General features: G+C 55.6%; 1 protein-coding gene across 5 annotated transcripts in view; it reads left to right on the top strand.

Annotated features, from left to right (window-relative positions):
• The window catches only part of EFCAB6 (EF-hand calcium binding domain 6), a 231,497-nt gene that overhangs the window by 106,237 nt on the left and 105,390 nt on the right, over positions 1-19,870 (top strand). For all 5 annotated transcript variants that reach the window (XM_089307706.1, XM_070053016.2, XM_070053015.2 and 2 more), the window contains exons 11-12: positions 15,858-15,968; positions 17,588-17,696. In XM_089307706.1, coding sequence (XP_089163832.1) covers positions 15,858-15,968; positions 17,588-17,696 — 220 coding nt within the window. The remainder of the gene's footprint in view (positions 1-15,857; positions 15,969-17,587; positions 17,697-19,870) is intronic.

Below are 19,870 nucleotides of genomic sequence, written 5' to 3'. Positions count from 1 at the left end.
CTACCCAGATGACCGCAACGGCCAAGCTGCACCCACCCGAGCTTCTTCCAGGTCTCCCATATGGGTGCAGGGGCCCAAAGACTCAGGTCATTTTCTGCTGCTTTCCCAGGCCATAGCAGAGAGCTGGATCGGAAATGGAGCAGCCAGGACTCGAACCGGCGCCCATATGGGATGCCAGCACTGCAAGCCAGGGCTTTAACCCGCTGTGCCATGGCTGAGCACTGCTTAACTTCCCAAATTGGAGAAATCTAGCCTCTGCTGTCAACATCTGCCGCAGTGGTGGTGTTGCCCCCTGGGGGAGCCTAGGTAAGGTCTGGGGCTAGCCGCCTAGGGAGTCAGGGCGGGAAGCACTTCCCTCCCACTATAGGAGCAGTGGGCACGGCTGTAGGGCTGGGCTGTGCTGGTCGCTGGTACCGGATTGGGCACCACTGCTTCCATCGAGATCTGCATACTGGCCGCTGTGGACTCTGGATGACCCAAGCTGTGCGTCTCCACTGTGTCCCCTTTGAGGCTAGATGGGGGTGGGCTTCCTGGGAGGCCTCTCAGAGTGCTTGGGGAGCTGGGTGTCCACATCTGGTTTCCTTTCCTGTCGATGAACTGTGGTCCCTGGAGGATTCTTGCTTTGCTGACTTCGTGGTGGGGGTGCAGTCCAAGTGGGAGCCATTCAGTGCTTTGTGTGCAGTTTTTATTGTCTTGAATGGACCAGGCAGTTGATTTAGGTTTATTTCTAATTTGGAGGCTTCACGAAGCTGTTCTCGTTTGTGGTTGATTGCTCGTTAAGCTTGATCAGAGACTTCGTGAAGTCTGGGTCCTCCCATTCCGCCACCTTGCTGATGTCACCTCTCACTCTGGAGAACGTTCGTGGTGTTGGCAAGTTGTTCTGTCCAAGAATCGTGATTTACATCACCGTCAGTGCTGTGTGAGTTCTAGCGTCATACGCCTCGCAGCATCGGGTCTGAGCGTTGTTCTAAAATGCTGCTCACTTGCAGGACACGGAGCGGTGCCTCGTGGTGTGGTTTGTGTCCTGGAGCGGTGCCTCGTGGTGTGGTTTGTGTCCTGGAGCGGTGCCTCGTGGTGTGGTTTGTGTCCTGGAGCGGTGCCTCGTGGTGTGGTTTGTGTCCTGGAGTGGTGCCTCGTGGTGTGGTTGGGTCCTGGGGCGGTGCCTCGTGGTGTGGTTGGGTCCTGGGGCAGTGCCGAGGCTGGGTGTGGTTGGGTCCTGGGGCAGTGCCGAGGCTGGGTGTGGTTGGGTCCTGGGGCGGTGCCTCATGGTGTGGTTGGGTCCTGGGATGGTGCCTCATGGTGTGGTTGGGTCCTGGGGCGGTGCCGAGGCTGGGTGTGTCCACGCCCCCCGTGCCCTGGCTGTGCCTCCCTGCTGTGAATTCTGTTCACGTCCTAATTGGCTAATGGCCCCGCTGATGGCTTTTCAGGTTAACTTTTATCACTTTTGTTTGGTGATTTTTCATAATTGGGTAATGAGTGTGAGGTAACCCTTTCGGTGGTAAGTGCTGTTCTTGGCGTGTAGTTTCCCTCCTTTACATGGTACCGCCTGTTTCACAGTTCACATCCGAGTATGATGGGACACATTTATCTTCTCGTTTTCCAAAGACGTCTGTTGTTTAAAATCTGTTAATTCACCATTCTCACAGGCTTGATAAAAATTCTGTTCTACTCTGCTTGTTTTTCTTATTCTTTAAAAGAAAACAAAAACTTGAATTTCCCCTAATATAAGGTGGGTATCTAAAATTTAGATGTATTTGTTTAGTTCCAAGGCAGAGTTGAGGCAAGAGGCGGGGGGAGAGCTCTCGTCCACTGGCTCACTCCCTAAACGGCCACCGAGGGGTCGGCCAGGTCGAAGCCAGGAGCCTGGCACTCCATCCAGGTCTCCCACGTGCGTGCAGTGGCTTGAGCACTTGGGCCATCTTCCAGTGATTTCTCAGGCACATTAGCAGGGAGCTGGATTGGAAGTGGAGCAGCCGGGACTCAAGCCAGAGCCCATGTGAGACGCCGGTGTTGCAGGCACAGCTTAACCTGCTGCATCATGACGCCAGGCCTGGCATCCAAACTTTTAAACGTTTTTCCAAATAGATAATATATTTCCAACCATCATGTTTTCAGTAATCTTTTCCCCATTATATTTAATGTCTGGTTTGCCATGTTCTTATCCATAATTTGCTTCAATTTGTGTGTTTTTTTTTTGCTCTATTCCATCAATCTCGATTTATCTATTATTTTATTTATTTGTTTATTTGAAAGTTAGAGTTGGGGGGGGGTCTTCCAATCTCTGGTTCATCCCCAATTGGCCACAACAGCCAGAGCTGCACCGATCTGAAGCCAGGAGCCAGGAGCTTCTTCCGGGTCTCCCACGCAGGTGCAGGGGCCCAAGGACTTGGGCCATCCTCCACTGCTTTCCCAGGCCACAGCAGAGAGCTGGACTGGAAGTGGAGCAGCCGGGACTCAAACCAGCACCCATATTGGATGCTGGCACTGCAGGCCACAGCTCTGCCCAATACGCCACAGCGCCGGCCCTGATTTCTTTTTTTAATTTTAAAAATTTATTTGACAGTCAGCCCCCACCCACTGATTCACTCCCCAAACACCCACAGCTGCCCAGCCACAGCCTGGAGCGAAGCTGGAGCCCAGGACCTCAGTCCAGGTCTGCACGCGGCAGGAGCCCCGTTGCTTGAGCCATCAGCACTGCCTCCGGGGGTCTGCACGGACAGGAAGCTGCGCAGGGCCCGAGGCAGGCGTTGAGTTCAGGCGCTCTCAGAGTGCAGGTGTCTGCCCCACCAGGGCGCGTGCCTGCCGCTGTCCGTCCGGGTTGCTCTGTGCATGGACGTTTCTGCATACTGCTGCGTGCAGCAGTCCTCACAGCGGCCGTTTCATGTTCTGTTAGCACTCGGCGAGAACACAGGGGTCTCCACACTGTCGCGGGGCTTGTTCTGAGCCTGCTTCTTGAATTCAGACAGGGATTGAGGACTCAGGCTTAAGTATGTCATCGCCCACGAACAGAAGACCTGCCGGGTCCTACCATGGAAGCACTGGGCCAAGGAGAGTGACTCCGGGTGGGGACGGGTCTTGCGGGAGGGGCCGTGGGGTGCCCTGGCCCCCGAGTGGCGCCCAGGTCCCCCCTCCTTTGCTGTCCTCTGGGCCCCCACAGGAGAGCAGCCCGGTCAGAGCACCTGGTAGCGCCTCCTTCGCTCCTGTCTGCCTTTGCGCCCAGAGCATTGTAAGGAAGCATGATCCGTCCTCTAAGTTTAGAGCTAATATTTTCGCTAATTTTCCAGGATGAGTCAGTGTTTGTATTCTTCCTGTTTTGTATGACTTTTGTATTTAAAATGATCAAGAGTTGACTAAAAAACATGCATGTGACTCATCGTGGCGTCTATATTGATAATCACTGTGAACTGGTGCGAACCCAGCGGCTTCTCAGCAGGTGAGTGGGTAGACAGACCGGTGCAGCCGTGTGTGTGTGGAGGGCTCATTCCCCAAACTGGGACCCACCCACGAGACACACAGCATGCCTGCATCCCCAGACGTCCACGGGGACACGCAGTGTGCCTGCATCCCAGACATCCACGGGGACACGCAGTGTGCCTGAATCCCCAGACGTCCACGGGGACACGCAGTGTGCCTGGATCCCAGACGTCCATGGGGACACGCAGTGTGCCTGGATCCCAGACGTCCACGGGGACACACAGCGTGCCTGCATCCCAGACGTCCACGGGGACATGCAGCGCGCCTGGATCCCAGACGTCCACGGGGACACGCAGCGCGCCTGGATCCCAGACGTCACAGGGACATGCAGTGTGCCTGGATCCCAGACATCACAGGGACACACAGCGTGCCTGGATCCCAGACATTCGTGGGGACACGCAGCGTGCCTGGATCCCAGATGTCCATGGGGACACGCAGTGTGCCTGGATCCCCAGACATTGTACTGATTGAAAGAAACCGGCCTCAGAGGTTGCTACTGTAGGATCCTGTGTGTTGCATTCTGGAAAAGGCAAAACAATGAGGCTGAAGGCGAGATCCGTGGTTTTCTGAGGTCAGCATGAGGGCGGGTCTTGGGGTAATGCGCTGTGTGTGTGAGTCAGGGAGCTGCGTGACTGCACCTGTGCCGAAGATCACAAGACTGTGCTGAAAGGGGGAGTCAGGTTTACTGCATCTTTGTCTCAGTAATAAAATTGGAGAACACATATTACTGGCTTTTCTAAAGGCAAACAATATAGAAAAGAATAAAGAAGGAAATAAAATGCGAAAGCTCACATCTAGCAAAATGATTTCAGAAATTATTCTTGCCAGACCATTTAAGAATGTATAGTACAGAAAAACCTCAAACATATTTTTTGTATTTATTATATTTATAATCTCAATATCTGGGGTTTAAATTTAAAAACCCTAGGGGCGGCTGGTGTTGCGGCTCACTAGGCTAATCCTCTGCCTGCGGCGCTGGCACACCAGGTTCTAGTCCTGGTCAGGGCGCCGGATTCTGTCCCGGTTGCCCCTCTTCCAGGCCAGCTCCCTGCTGTGGCCCAGGAGTGCAGTGGAGGATGGCCCAAGTGCTTGGGCCCTGCACCCCATGGGAGACCAGGAGAAGCACCTGGCTCCTGGCTTCGGATCAGCGCCATTGGAGGGTGAACCAACGGCAAAAAAGGAAGACCTTTCTCTCTGTCTCTCTCTTACTGTCCACTCTGCCTGTCAAAAAAAAAAAAAAAAAAAAAAAAAAACCCTAGAGGCCAGCCAGCGCTGTGACGTAGTGGGCTAAGCTCGGCGTGCAGTGCCGGCATCCCATATGGGCACTGGTTCTAGTCCCAATTGCTCCACTTCTGATTCAGCCTCTGCTGTGGCCTGGGAAAGCAGTATAAGATGGCCCAAGTGCTTGGGCTCCTGCACCCATGTCTATGTCTATGACTGTGTCTAATCTATGTCTATGTATATGACTACATCTGTGTCTATACGTCTATGTCTATGACTATGACTATGTGTCTATGACTATCTCTATGTCTATGTCTGTGACTATGTGTCTATGACTTTGTCGATGTCTATGACTGTGTGTCTATGTCTATGTGTATGACTATGTCTGTGTCTATGACTTGTCTATGTGACTATGTCTATGTGTATGTCTATGTCTGACTGTGTATGTGTCTATGACTGTGTCTGTCTATTTCTATGACTATGTGTCTATGACTTGTCTGTCTATGACTATGTCTGTGACTATGTCTATGTGTATGTGTATGTCTGACTATGTATGTGTCTATGACTGTGTCTGTCTATTTCTATGGCTCTGTCTGTGTCTATGACTGACTATATCTATAAATAAATGAAGTAGTAGACTTCGGTTGAAGGACAGCTGCCCCGGCCTCTGTTGCCAGCGTGCTGTGGTTTCGGTGTTGCCTGGCAGTGTCGGTTGAGTAGATCTGTTACGGGGAAACCCGTGCTTTAACTGCAGGATGAGGCTGAAGGAGGAGTTGAGAGGATGACGCAAGTGGTGTGGCTCGCGCACCGCCGGGGCCCCTGCTTCCTTCGCCCGGCACATCAGAGAGCACCCTGCTGAGAGTTCTCCGCTCACGCTGCTGACGGAAACTGCAAATGGGGAAAAGGAGCTCTGCAGCCCGAATTCTGTGGAGTGTGGGATGGATTTTCAGTTGTCACTGAAGCCTGTTTGGCCCACGATCTTTTTGGCCTGAGATCTCTCCTATTCCTGTGACACCCCGGAAAAAGCAGAGCTCGGTAGTGGACAGGGCTGGGGGGAGAGGAGGGGTGACTTCAGGAGAGAGGTGAGGAGTTCGGGGTGGAGCGAGTATCGTGTGCCCTCACCACGGTCTCAGTGTGGACGAGCTGTGGTCAGAGTGTCCCTCAAGGACTCAAGTCAGGCCTCTGCCCCTCTCCAGGATTTTTCTGTATACGTCTGTGTGCTACCTGCAGTGAGTTTACGTTCCTGCAGCCCATCAGCAGTTGAAAATACCAGTGAGTGGGAAATACACAGAACCCGCCTGACCTACTGCCTGTCCTGGCTGAGCGCTCGGTGGCCGCCCGCATGGCCGTGGGCTGAGCAGACACTGGGCTGAGAGCAGCACAGCGTGTGTCGTAGCAGGACCAGAATCTGCAGTGTGGTTTCCGTGGGATGCGTTCTGCTTCCTCACCGCCCCCGAGTGAGAAAACTGACCTCCGTTCTGTGTCTGTCTGCCTTCCCTGTGCACCCGGTGGGCCGCCAGCTGTTCCCAGGAACCCTTGCGGGTAGAAAGCCCCAGGCCTCTGCAGCTCGCTGTGGCAATACCGCCAGGCTGGGCCGTGAGACGCTGGGGCAGTCAGGTTCCCGGGTCTCAGTGCCTCTCATAGACAGACAGAGCGGCTAGGAGCCGGAGGGCAGGCCAAGGGGTGGGGTCCTTGGACGTCAGCCTGTGCGCCCAGAGAAGGGGGGCAGGGGTGCTGCGGCTCCTGAGCGGGGTCTGCCGGCGCCAGGCAGACGTGGCAGTGGCAGCAGCCCTGTGGCTGGGAGCCGGGGCGCCGCGCACACTCGGTGAGAATGTGTGAGAGCTACAAGGAGAGTCGCACGCGGGCTTTTCCGTGTCACTGGGTCTTCACTGTTTCCCACTCAACAGCTGTGTTCACGCTGAATTCAGTTAAGAGAAAACGTTTCTCTGGGATGATTTACGGTGCGGGTGCCAGGCCAGACGCGGGTGCCGGTGCTAACGGAGTGTGGGGCACGCGGAAGACAGGCACTGCCCTAACGTGGCAGGGGAGCACGGGGGTGTGCAGACAGTGGCCTCACACGCTTCTCAGCTGCATCTTGACACGGCACAGGGCTGCCTCCGAGTGACCCCCAGCTCCCCAGGGCACTCGGGCCCCCACCCTGCCCTCCCGGGCCCGTGGCTCTGGGTGTTGGCATCACACACGCTGGCACGGGGCAGCACGTGGCGAGGGCCGGGCCATGACGCAGAGGCCTGTTTGTCCGTGAGAGTTTAGCTTAAATATGCAGTTGGTTCAGAGTATGGTGCTGTCCCCTGTTGATGTCTCCATTTCTCACCATCCTGATCCTGCCGGAGCAGAGCCAGGGCAGCTTAGAGACGCCATCGGCACGCGCCCGTGGCCTGGCAGTGTGTGTATGCATGCACCTTTGTCCAGTGGGTGTGGTGCTGGGCTTGTCGTGGGAACAGAGGAGCCAGCTGGTGCTTCATGGCTGGCGGCCGGGGCAGGCAGTGGGCGCAGACTGGCCGGGCCCCGTCCCGCACCTGTGCTCCGCCCCACGCCCCCGCATTGGTTTGGCTTTCTGGGGCGTTCGCTGTCTTGGTTGGTCTGCCCTGTCGCTCGTCAGTGTGGACGCTCTGACTGCCTCTCTCGGAAGTGCAGCGTGTGTGGCGCCGGGGAAGAGGCACCAGCGTGCTCTATGCCGAGAGCAGGTGACTGAGCGCGGCGGGGCGGTAGGGAGACGCGGAGAAGGCGGGCAGAGGAGGCCTCTTGGGGGGAAGGCGTTGAGCAGAGGCCCTGCGCGAAGGTGGCAGGCGTGTGACAAGGATTCTGGAGCCCCCAGCGGGTTGTGTTCATTGTGGGGAAGCGCAGTCCAGGTCCTGGCCTCAGAGGGAACCGGTTAGGGGACAGAAACGGGGGTTTGGGTCAGGCTGTGGCACATGCCGAGAGCCGGGCAGTGCGCTGGGCTGCGAGGAGCTCAGGGCGCCCCAGGCTGCAGCTGGGAGCGTGGCTCAGGATCGAGGGCGTCGGAAGACAGGAACGGCGGGTGGCCCAGGCTGGCAGGCCGGCCTTCTCAGAGAGGACAGGAGAGGAGTCAGGCGGTGGGGCCCCTCACGACGTCCACCCTCGCCTGTCGCCACCGCCATCCCTGCTGAGGCGCCTCTGCTGCCTGGGCCCCGGATTCTCCTCTGCCCGGGACTCTGCTGGGTGCGAGGCCGCCTGGGGCGGGGTGGCGAGTGCGAGCGCTGGCTCTCCCGCGTGCAGCTGAGCGTCGGCCTGCTGTGCCGGACGGGGAAGGTGCAGTGGGAGGGAGCGCTGGCTCTGGGATCAGAATCCAGAGGGGCAGCTGCCTGCGATGATACAGGGAGCCCCTGGGCACCGTCAGAGTTAAAATAAAAACAGGGGCCAGCACTGTGGCGTAGCAGGTAAAACCACAGCCTGCAGTGCCAGCATCCTTAGGGGCACCAGTTCAAGTCCCAGCGGCTCCACTTCTGATCCAGCTCTCTGCTGTGGCCTGGGAAAGCAGTAGAAGATGGCCCAAGTGCTTGGGCCCCTGCACCTGCATGGGAGACCTGAAAGAAGCTCCTGGCTTCGGATCAGCACAGCTCTGGCCATTGTAGCCAATTGGGGAGTGAACCAGCAGATGGAAGACACCTCTCTCTCTCTCTCTCTCTCTCTCTCTCTGTAACTCTGACTTTCAAATAAATAAATAAATCTTTAAAAAAAATCAGCTGTACCTCTGTGACTTGGGTTGATAATCGTTAACTCATGTGATCGCAAGAAAAGTGTGTGCGGTGGTTTTTTGGAAATGTGTTTATTCATGCTGATTATAGGAGTCGTGCGTGAAACCGGAAAGCAGGGGGACCATAGAGGGAAAGATGAGCTGGCCGTGATTTTAACAGCCAGGGGTGACTGCTGCTCACCCTGGGGTGCGTTCCTTCCAGACCTTCTGTCCGTGGGTGCACACGCACTCACGTATGCATTTCACCTAGCTGAGGCAGGAGGAGACGGCCACCCACAGGGGACACCAGCATAGGTTTCCTGGCCACCAGGGGAGTGGGCGATTGCTCTCTCTCTCTCTCTGTCTCCCTCTCCCCTCCCCAGCCCCCCCTCACTTCCTCTTTTCAATTTTTTAGAAGTTAATTCTCCACTTATTTATGGCTGATGATTAGAGACGCGGTTGGTTTTTTACCGGGGTTGAATACGGTTACCCTCTGACATTTCCTAGTTAGTCAGTTCTAGTACTGCCCTCGTGGATCCCCTCGTGTTCGCATAGCCTCCAGTGAGGGTAAGCGCGGCTCCCCCGGCAGCCTTGTACCGCTGTGTGGGACGGAAGCCTCGGCCCGGACGTCGCCGCCTCCCTCCTCGTCTTCGGTAGTGAGCGCTCCATCTCAGCACCACTGGCACCACTGATGGCGTGAGCCGCGCGGTTCGAGCGGACTGTCCTGTGTTAGTTTAGGAGTTTGACTGTCCTGTACTAGTTTAGGAGTTGGAGTGTCCTGTACTAGTTTAGGAGTTTGTTGTCCTGTACTAGTTTAGGAGTTGGATTGTCCTGTACTAGTTTAGGAGTTGGACTGTCCTGTGTTAGTTTAGGAGTTTGACTGTCCTGTACTAGTTTAGGAGTTTGACTGTCCTGTACTAGTTTAGGAGTTTGACTGTCCTGTACTAGTTTAGGAGTTGGACTGTCCTGTACTAGTTTAGGAGTTTGACTGTCCTGTGTTAGTTTAGGAGTTTGACTGTCCTGTACTAGTTTAGGAGTTTGTTGTCCTGTGCTAGTTTAGGAGTTTGTTGTCCTGTGCTAGTTTAGGAGTTTGACTGTCCTGTACTAGTTTAGGAGTTGGACTGTCCTGTACTAGTTTAGGAGTTGGACTGTCCTGTGTTAGTTTAGGAGTTTGACTGTCCTGTACTAGTTTAGGAGTTTGTTGTCCTGTGCTAGTTTAGGAGTTTGACTGTCCTGTACTAGTTTAGGAGTTGGATTGTCCTGTACTAGTTTAGGAGTTTGACTGTCCTGTACTAGTTTAGGAGTTTGACTGTCCTGTGCTAGTTTAGGAGTTTGTCCTGTACTAGTTTAGGAGTTTGTTGTCCTGTACTAGTTTAGGAGTTTGTTGTCCTGTACTAGTTTAGGAGTTTGTTGTCCTGTACTAGTTTAGGAGTTTGTCCTGTACTAGTTTAGGAGTTTGACTGTCCTGTACTAGTTTAGGAGTTGGATTGTCCTGTACTAGTTTAGGAGTTTGTGGTCCTGTACTAGTTTAGGAGTTTGACTGTCCTGTGCTAGTTTAGGAGTTGGATTGTCCTGTGTTAGTTTAGGATTTTGACTGTCCTGTACTAGTTTAGGAGTTGGACTGTCCTGTGTTAGTTTAGGAGTTTGACTGTCCTGTACTAGTTTAGGAGTTTGACTGTCCTGTACTAGTTTAGGAGTTGGACTGTCCTGTACTAGTTTAGGAGTTTGACTGTCCTGTACTAGTTTAGGAGTTGGACTGTCCTGTGTTAGTTTAGGAGTTTGACTGTCCTGTACTAGTTTAGGAGTTTGTTGTCCTGTGCTAGTTTAGGAGTTTGACTGTCCTGTACTAGTTTAGGAGTTGGATTGTCCTGTACTAGTTTAGGAGTTTGACTGTCCTGTGCTAGTTTAGGAGTTTGTGGTCCTGTACTAGTTTAGGAGTTTGTCCTGTACTAGTTTAGGAGTTTGTTGTCCTGTACTAGTTTAGGAGTTTGTCCTGTACTAGTTTAGGAGTTTGTTGTCCTGTACTAGTTTAGGAGTTTGTCCTGTACTAGTTTAGGAGTTTGACTGTCCTGTGCTAGTTTAGGAGTTGGATTGTCCTGTACTAGTTTAGGAGTTTGTGGTCCTGTACTAGTTTAGGAGTTTGACTGTCCTGTACTAGTTTAGGAGTTTGTTGTCCTGTACTAGTTTAGGAGTTTGATTGTCCTGTACTAGTTTAGGAGTTGGATTGTCCTGTACTAGTTTAGGAGTTTGTCCTGTGCTAGTTTAGGAGTTTGTTGTCCTGTACTAGTTTAGGAGTTTGTTGTCCTGTACTAGTTTAGGAGTTTGTTGTCCTGTACTAGTTTAGGAGTTTGACTGTTTTGTACTAGTTTAGGAGTTTGTTGTCCTGTACTAGTTTAGGAGTTTGATTGTCCAGTACTAGTTTAGCAGTTTGTCCTGTATTAGTTTAGGAGTTTGTTATCCTGTACTAGTTTAGGAGTTTGTCCTGTACTAGTTTAGGAGTTTGATTGTCCTGTACTAGTTTAGGAGTTTGACTGTCCTGTACTAGTTTAGGAGTTTGTTGTCCTGTACTAGTTTAGGGGTTTGTCCTGTACTAGTTTCGGAGTTTGACTGTCCTGTGCTAGTTTAGGAGTTTGTTGTCCTGTACTAGTTTAGGAGTTTGATTGTCTTGTACTAGTTTAGGAGTTTGACTGTCCTGTACTAGTTTAGGAGTTTGACTGTCCTGTGCTAGTTTAGGAGTTTGTTGTCCTGTACTAGTTTAGGAGTTTGACTGTCCTGTACTAGTTTAGGAGTTTGTCCTGTACTAGTTTAAGAGTTTGTCCTGTACTAGTTTAAGAGTTTGACTGTCCTGTACTAGTTTAGGAGTTTGTTGTCCTGTACTAGTTTAGGAGTTTGATTGTCCAGTACTAGTTTAGGAGTTTGTCCTGTATTAGTTTAGGAGTTTGTTGTCCTGTACTAGTTTAGGAGTTTGTCCTGTACTAGTTTAGGAGTTTGTTGTCCTGTACTAGTTTAGGAGTTTGTCCTGTACTAGTTTAGGAGTTTGATTGTCCTGTACTAGTTTAGGAGTTTGACTGTCCTGTACTAGTTTAGGAGTTTGACTGTCCTGTACTAGTTTAGGAGTTTGATTGTCTTGTACTAGTTTAGGAGTTTGTCCTGTACTAGTTTAGGAGTTTGTTGTCCTGTACTAGTTTAGGAGTTTGTCCTGTACTAGTTTAAGAGTTTGTCCTGTACTAGTTTAAGAGTTTGACTGTCCTGTACTAGTTTAGGAGTTTGTTGTCCTGTACTAGTTTAGGAGTTTGATTGTCCAGTACTAGTTTAGGAGTTTGTCCTGTATTAGTTTAGGAGTTTGACTGTCCTGTACTAGTTTAGGAGTTTGTCCTGTACTAGTTTAGGAGTTTGTTGTCCTGTACTAGTTTAGGAGTTTGTCCTGTACTAGTTTAGGAGTTTGATTGTCCTGTACTAGTTTAGGAGTTTGACTGTCCTGTACTAGTTTAGGAGTTTGACTGTCCTGTACTAGTTTAGGAGTTTGATTGTCTTGTACTAGTTTAGGAGTTTGTCCTGTACTAGTTTAGGAGTTTGTTGTCCTGTACTAGTTTAGGAGTTTGTCCTGTACTAGTTTAGGAGTTTGACTGTCCTGTACTAGTTTAGGAGTTTGTCCTGTACTAGTTTAGGAGTTTGTTGTCCTATACTAGTTTAGGAGTTTGTTGTCCTGTACTAGTTTAGGAGTTTGACTGTCCTGTACTAGTTTAGGAGTTTGTCCTGTACTAGTTTAGGAGTTTGTCCTGTATTAGTTTAGGAGTTTGCTTTCTGCTCCTCAGTTGCTGTAAGTCTTGTTTTGTATCATATATGTGGATTTTTGTCAAGTGGTTTTCCTCTTCTGTCCTACGATTGTGTCACTCGCCTGGGAACGTGGCGAGTCACTGACTCAGACGTGACACCAGCCTTGCTCTCGGTCACCACGTGTTGCCTTCTTAGTGCTGCTGGGTTTTGTTTGCTAAATTTGTAAAGAAGTCCTCAGGCATCTCCTTCTCGAGTGGGTTCTGCGTTTCCCTCTCTCGAGCAGCTCTGTGTGGCCCTGAGCGCCGAGTCCCAGCGGTGTCAGGAACCGCGCTGGGGACGCGCACCTCCTGAGCTCCGCTCTGCCACCGGCCGGGGCTGCAGCCCGTGACTGCTCCTGAGAACGGACCGGGAGCCACGGAGGCCGAGGAGCCCTGCTGGGGGATGTTCCAAGTCGCGAGCTGAGTTTTGAGAGAATTAACTCAGAACTATTTGAGTTTCCTTTCTCCTGCGGCCATCTCTGGTAGTTTGTTTTTTAACAAGTTCCGTTTCATCTCAGCCGTCAGATGTGCTGGTATCCCTCCACCATCCTTGATAAAGCTCGCCTCCTGTCTCGAGTGGTTTTACGTTCACAGGGAGACCGTGGAGGTGGGACGTCCCCCATGCCCGGCCCCTCCCAGCAGTGTCTCATTGCTGTGCACATTTCCACCGCTGACTGCCGACGCTCCGCTGCTGACCCGGCCCATGCTCTGTGCACCGGCCCTCAGTCCTCCCGAGTGTCCTTCCCGCTGCTCCAGGACTGGCGGCCGTGCCCCGCCATGTTTGCCGGTCACACACGCTTGGTCCCATCTTGGTTATGACAGTTATGCACAATGGCCTTGTGCTTTGACCTTGCACGTTTTGGGGGTGACTGGTTAGGTAAAGATTGGGGTTTGGCTGGTTAAGCTAGAGTGGTGTGTTTGGGGGAGAAAACCCACAGAGATAAAGCGCCATTCCCGTTATTTCACGCCAGAGGCGCACAGCATCCGTGTGCCCTGCCGCTGTGACCCGAGTCTGGATCACGTGGCTCGAGGTAGCGTCTGTTTGCTTTCAGCCCATCTGCACCTTTAGACTGAATGTGTCTCATTGCGACACTGTGACTTTGGGTCTTTTATTTTTATGTCCTTATTTCAAAGATTTCAGTTATTTATTTGAAAGTTACAGAGACAGAGGAGAGATGGAATTCCTCCACCTGCTGGTTCACTCTCCAGGTGCTGCGATGGCTGGGGCTGGGCCAGGCTGAGCTTCTTCCTGGTCTCTCACACGGGAGGCAGAGGCCCAGGGACCTGGGCCGTCCTCTGCTGCTTTCCCAAGTGCATTAGCAGGGAGCTGGACTGGAAGTAGAGCAGACAGGACTTGAACTCGCGCCCATAAGGAGTGTTGGTGCTGCAGGCGGTAGCTTAACCTGTTGGGCCACAGTGCTGGCCCTGGGTCTGGCTTTCAAAAAATGTATTCTGGGGCCAGCACTGTGGTGTAGCTGGGAAAGCCGCCGCCTGCAGTGCCGGCATCGCATATGGGCGCCGGTTTGAGTCCCAGCTGATTCGAGTATTGGCTGCTCCACTTCTGATCCAGCTCTCTGCTGTGGCCTGGGAAAGCAGTGGAAGATGGCCCAAGTCCTTGGGCCCCTGCACCCACGTGGGAGACCAGGAAGAAGTTCCTGGCTCCTGGCTTCGGATCGGCTTAGCTCTGGCTGTTGCAGCCATCTGGGGAGTGAACCAGCAGATGGAAGACCTCTGTCTCAACCTCTCTCTGTAATTCTGCCTTTCAAATACATAAATAAATCTTTATTAAAAGATGTACTCTTCCCGACATTTTCCCCGAAATTTTAGCGTTTACAGTAGTAAGGGGCAGGAGCCGAGCCGTCCCCATGTGTGTCTGTGTGCACACGCCCTCTGCCTCGCAGGAGCGCCCACAGGAAGTCCTGCCCTGTGACGGCGCGAGCCGACCCACAGTCCCAGTCTCCCTTCTCCTAACGGCCACCAGCTCAGCCATCACCGTGGCCGTGCTGCGTGCGAGTTGGGCAGCCACGCTCCTACACCCGCGCAGGAGCCCCGCCCCCAGCTGGAACCAGTTCCTTGCACGCGGCGTGGGGCGGGGGGCAGGCATCGCTCAGCCGTCCTTCATGCTGGCCCGGGACTCAGCGGCCAAAGGATCTCCCGGTGTCCTCTGCGTTCCTGACTTCCGAGCACCCCAGGTGGATTTGAGTTTGCTCAGCGACTTCCCGCGGAGCCACTGCTTGTTAGCCGCCGGTCGGTCTCGTGCCCACTCTGCCGCCTGGAGGGTCAGCGGCGCAGTGACACAGAGGGTCAGGTGCCTGAATGGTCGCTGGCATGCAGCCTGCAGCTGAGGCTTGGCCTCTCCCCCGACCCTGTAACCGCCCGGTGGGTGTGTCCTTCTCGTGGTCAGATGAGAAGATGGGGTCAGAGGGTGGGCCGCTCGTCTGGGGGCCCAGCAGCCTGGGCAGGGGTGGGCCACTTGTCTGAGGGCCCAGCAGCGTGGGCAGGGGTGGGCCGCTCGTCTGAGGGCTGCAGCAGCGTGGGCAGGGGTGAGCTGCTTTTCTGAGGGCCCAGCAGCGTGGGCAGGGGTGGGCTGCTCGTCTGAGGCCGCAGCAGCGTGGGCAGGGGTGGGCCGCTCGTCTGGGGGCCCAGCAGCGTGGGCAGGGGTGGGCCGCTCGTCTGGGGGCCCAGCAGCGTGGGCAGGGGTGGGCCGCTCGTCTGGGGGCGCAGCAGCGAGGGCAGGGGTGGGCCGCTCGTCTGGGGGCGCAGCAGCGTGGGCAGGGGTGGGCCGCTTGTCTGGGGGCCCAGCAGCGTGGGCAGGGGTGGGCCGCTCGTCTGGGGGCCCAGCAGCGTGGGCAGGAGCAGGCGTTCGCACTCTGCCCTGCCGAGTCCCACGCCCAGGCCCGCCTCAGCCAGTTCCTGATGTCGCCTTGCAGCTCCAGCCTCGTGTGCCCTGCGCGTGGACCCATGCCAACCCTGCCACTTCCTTTCCGAACAATGTTCCAAGCGCTTACTCTTGGTCTGGGAGATTTTAAGTCCTTGCCGGTTTTCTGCTGCTTCTCTCATGCACCCAGGCCCCACCTCAGCGCCTGCTCAGTGAGAAGCCAGCATGGCCCTCACGGGCCAGGAATCAAGGTGTCGGCTGTGGCCGAGCCTTTAGGAAAATCCGCTTCTCGCCTTGCTGGCTTCTGCATCCTGCCTACGTTTTTGGAGCTGCCAACGGCACACGGGTCCGGCCTTTCTCGTGTCATCACCCCTTCCTGGCTGCAGCCGGGGAACCCTCCCCCCACCTGTGATTAGGTTGGGCTCAGCTGGTGACCCCGCCCACCCTGAGCCGCCCCGGTGAAGGCGCCGGTGACCCGGCCACAGAGCCCAGGGGTTCGGCCATGGCGTCCTGCCCTGTGATGGAATATTCCCTCCGCAGGAGAATCAAATCCCTGTGTTCCTTCCTTCATGGCTGCCACCTCTAGCCAGTGTGGAGGCGTGGAGCTGCGTCTAATCTGTTTGATGTTTCTGCTGTACTAAATGACTTCGTTTACTGCAGATGGGAGACTGCGCAGTTCGCCGCGGCTGTCCTCCGTGCAGTGCTGCAGGGGAAGCCGCCTAACAGGTTCTGCTTGCTCGTCTTTTACATCCAGATTCGGACTTAGAACCACCAGTAGAATCAACTGGAAGCAATTTCTGACATCATTCAATGAGCCTCAGGGGTTGGAAGGCAACAGTTTGGCTCCCCTGGCAAGGAGAAACGGGTACGTGACGACAGCATCTGCCGACTGTGCCTGAGCCGCGTCCGGGTGTTCCATGGCCGGAGCGGTAGGCAGGCGTCCCAGGGTGGCCGCGGGTGCCGAGACCCAGGGAAGCACCTCCCTGACGTGAAACAGCGTAGTACCCGCACGCCCTCCACGTGCAGGCTGCTGCTGACACCGGGCGCGGCGTGAGTACCACGTACGTCGTCAGACCGCCTGTTCAGGGAGTGAGAAGCAAGGCCTTCACGTGTTCAGACACAGCTGTTTTCTTTTTTTTTTTTCCCCAAGAATTTTGCTGTGGGCGTGGTTGAGTCGTGGTGCAAAAGGTGGAACATGTGTGTGTGTGTCCCCGCTCTCCCCAGCTCTTCACACGGCCCACACCCTGGGGCGTGGGGGTCGCTCACCCCGGACACCCGGGCTGCCGTTGTCCTGCCAACATCTGTGGGCCCTGCAGGTTCACAGCTTCGCGCAAATCGTGGGGCGGGGGGTCCCCGGCATCGTGGGGAAGAGGCCGAGTCACACGACAGCTCAGAGTTCCGACTTCGGAGGCGTCTGTCTGCCGCTGATTGTTCCGCAGGGATCTCAGGGAGACCCCAGGCGTCAGAGTCCCTCGCGTGCTGTGACACGGTGTGCTGCTGTCGAGTGACGCACACCCAGAGCTCCTTCCTTGTCCTGGGCGCCCGCCTCGACGTGGGGACGAGTTAGTGAACCCTCGTCGTCTGCTTCCAGGTCTTCAGGGCCCTGGGATGCCACTATAACTTCATTTTTTTTTTTCTCCAAGATTTTATTTCTAAGGCAGAATAACAGAGAGCGAGCGAGCGAGCGAGAGCGAGAGAGAGAGCGTGCACGCACAAGGGCTTTCGCTTTTGGCTCCTCCCCAAAGGGCTGCAGCAGCCTAGCTGAAGCCAGGATCCTGCGACTCCAGCCGGGCTCCCACGGGTGACGGAGGCCCAAGCACTGGGGCCGTCATCCACTGCCTTCCCAGGCACATTAGCAGGAAGCTGGGTTGGAAGCAGAGCAGCCAGCCTTGGCCGCTTTCCTGGTCTTTCTTGGAGACCAAACCCGCAGGTTTGCGAATGGCTGGCCGGAGTTGGTGCCGGTACAGCAGCGCTGACGCCCAGGCGAGTGGCATCGGGCCTCTGCCTCCGGCGCCAGCTGATGACTCGCTGGCGGACAGACCCACCCGGTGCACGGCACGTCAGCCGCAGGAGCCGTCTGCAGACCAGCACTGCGACGCTGGCCGCGTGGGTGCTTGTCCCTTGCGTTTAGAGAGAACAGAGGGGCCGGCACTGTGGCACATGGTAAAGCCACCACCAGCGGGGCCGGCATCCCCGTCTGGGGATGGTTTGAGACCTGACTGCTCCTCTTCCAATCCAGCTCTCTGCTCGTGCACCTGGGAAGGCTCTGGGAGGTGGCCCAGGTGCTTCGGCCCTGCACCTGGAAGAAACTCCTGGCTTCAGATTGGCCCAGCTGCAGCCCTTGTGGACATCTGGGGAGTGAACCAGTGGGTGGAAGACCTTGTTCTCTCTCTGTCTCTGACTTTCAAATAGTAAATAAATCTTAAAAGAAAGAAAGAGCACCAAGAATGTGGTCTGACTGTCTTCCTGCTGATCCGTCCGCAGCCTCGGCTCCAGGAGTCAGCCCCGCGCGGAGAGCGCCACAGCAAAGCTGCTGCGGCTGGCCGAGGACCGCTGCGTGTCGCTGAAGAAGGTGCTGCAGGTCATCCACAGCGTAAGACCCTGGAACCCTCCTCCGCGAACAGCGCGAGGTGTCAGAGCTGCCCTGAGCCCCGGGTGGGCAGGGACCGCCAGCCCCAGCCGCAGGAGCTCAGTGCAGCCGGCAGGCAGGTGCCGCGGCCGTGCCGATGAGGCCCTGGAGCCTGGCGTGCCGCGTCTGCGCTCACGGCGGATTAGCACGTAGCCCAGAGCTGTTCAGGCTGCCGCACCCTCGCCTGGAGCTGTCAGCTCGCCGCTACCGCGTTCCTAGGTCAGGACCGTTTTCCTGTCCCAAAATGGCTGATTTGGTCTTGAGAACGGCGCTGCGGAGGCTCCTCCACGAGCTGGCCTTCTCTGGTGGCGAGCCTGCTCCTGCTGTCTCGGAGCGCCGCGTCTGCAGCTTTGATGTTCCGCCTTCGCCGATCTTGCCTGTCCAGGGTTGGGTGAATGACCTGTCCTTGGCCTCACTGGCCTTGCAAAGCCTGCCAGCCATGAGCCCCAGGCAGCACCCTGGCCGGGAGGTGGCCTCAGGGTTTGGCCGTTGGCCCCTGGGCTGGTGACGGAAGCTCCGGCCACTGTCAGTCCTCGCCCAGTGTGGATTCAGAGACGTTGGACTCTGCGTTCCTGGGGACACTGTCTAATGACGGTGGCCCCCAAATCCGTTCCAAGTCTGCCCACAGATGCCCGAAGCCATGGACAGCACCAGCCCTCCCTGGTCGTGTGCCCTGCCTGGTTACATTGGGTTGCCATTGAACACACGTGACCACGTGACTTCCACAGGCCCACTGGAAGAGCCTGCCTCACACCTCAGCTGGGAGTGGCTGGGCCTGGGCAGAGAGCCATGACCGACAGAGTAACACAGTAAGAGTGCCGACGGCAGCGAATGGTGACGCAGAACCGTCAGACGGTGTGCCAGGGTCAGAGTCACGTGGACGCAGAACCATCAGACGGTGTGCCAGGGTCAGAGTCACGTGGACGCAGAACCATCAGACGGTGTGCCAGGGTCAGAGTCGCGTGGACGCAGAACCATCAGACGGTGTGCCAGGGTCAGAGTCGCGTGGACGCAGAACCATCAGACGGTGTGCCAGGGTCAGTCATGTGGACGCAGAACCAGGGGAGCCGTGTGCCAGGGTCAGTCACGTGGACGCAGAACCATCAGACGGTGTGCCAGGATCAGTCACGTGGACGCAGAACCATCAGACGGTGTTTCAGGGTCAGTCACGTGGACGCAGAACCATCAGACGGTGTGCCAGGATCAGTCACGTGGACGCAGAACCAGGGGAGCCGTGTGCCAGGGTCAGTCACGTGGATTCAGAACCAGTGGAGCCGTGTGCCAGGATCAGTCACATGGACGCAGAACCATCAGACGGTGTGCCAGGATCAGTCACATGGATGCAGAACCATCAGACAGTGTGCCAGGATCAGTCACGTGGATGCAGAACCATCAGACGGTGTGCCAGGATCAGTCACGTGGACGCAGAACCATCAGACGGTGTGCCAGGGTCAGAGTCACGTGGACGCAGAACCATCAGACGGTGTGCCAGGGTCAGTCACGTGGACGCAGACCCAGGGGAGCCGTGTGCCAGGGTCAGTCACGTGGATGCAGAACCATCAGACGGTGTGCCAGGGTCAGAGTCACGTGGACGCAGAACCATCAGACGGTGTGCCAGGGCCAGAGTCACGTGGACGCAGAACCATCAGACAGTGTGCCAGGGTCAGTCACGTGGACGCAGAACCAGGGGAGCCGTGTGCCAGGGTCAGTCACGTGGATTCAGAACCATCAGACGGTGTGCCAGGGTCAGTCACATGGACGCAGAACCAGTGGAGCCATGTGCCAGGGTCAGTCACGTGGACGCAGAACCATCAGACGGTGTTTCAGGGTCAGTCACGTGGACGCAGAACCATCAGACGGTGTGCCAGGGTCAGAGTCGCGTGGACGCAGAACCATCAGACGGTGTGCCAGGGTCAGTCATGTGGACGCAGAACCAGGGGAGCCGTGTGCCAGGGTCAGTCACGTGGACGCAGAACCATCAGACGGTGTGCCAGGATCAGTCACGTGGACGCAGAACCATCAGACGGTGTTTCAGGGTCAGTCACGTGGACGCAGAACCATCAGACGGTGTGCCAGGATCAGTCACGTGGACGCAGAACCAGGGGAGCCGTGTGCCAGGGTCAGTCACGTGGATTCAG

Source organism: Oryctolagus cuniculus, chromosome 11, assembly GCF_051225735.1.
Source record: "Oryctolagus cuniculus isolate XC-2025 breed Fujian yellow rabbit chromosome 11, ASM5122573v1, whole genome shotgun sequence".
Classification (NCBI taxonomy): Eukaryota; Metazoa; Chordata; class Mammalia; order Lagomorpha; family Leporidae; genus Oryctolagus; species Oryctolagus cuniculus.
The sequence above is the reverse complement of the archived record's forward strand: the minus strand, read 5'-3'. Positions and strand labels throughout refer to the sequence as shown.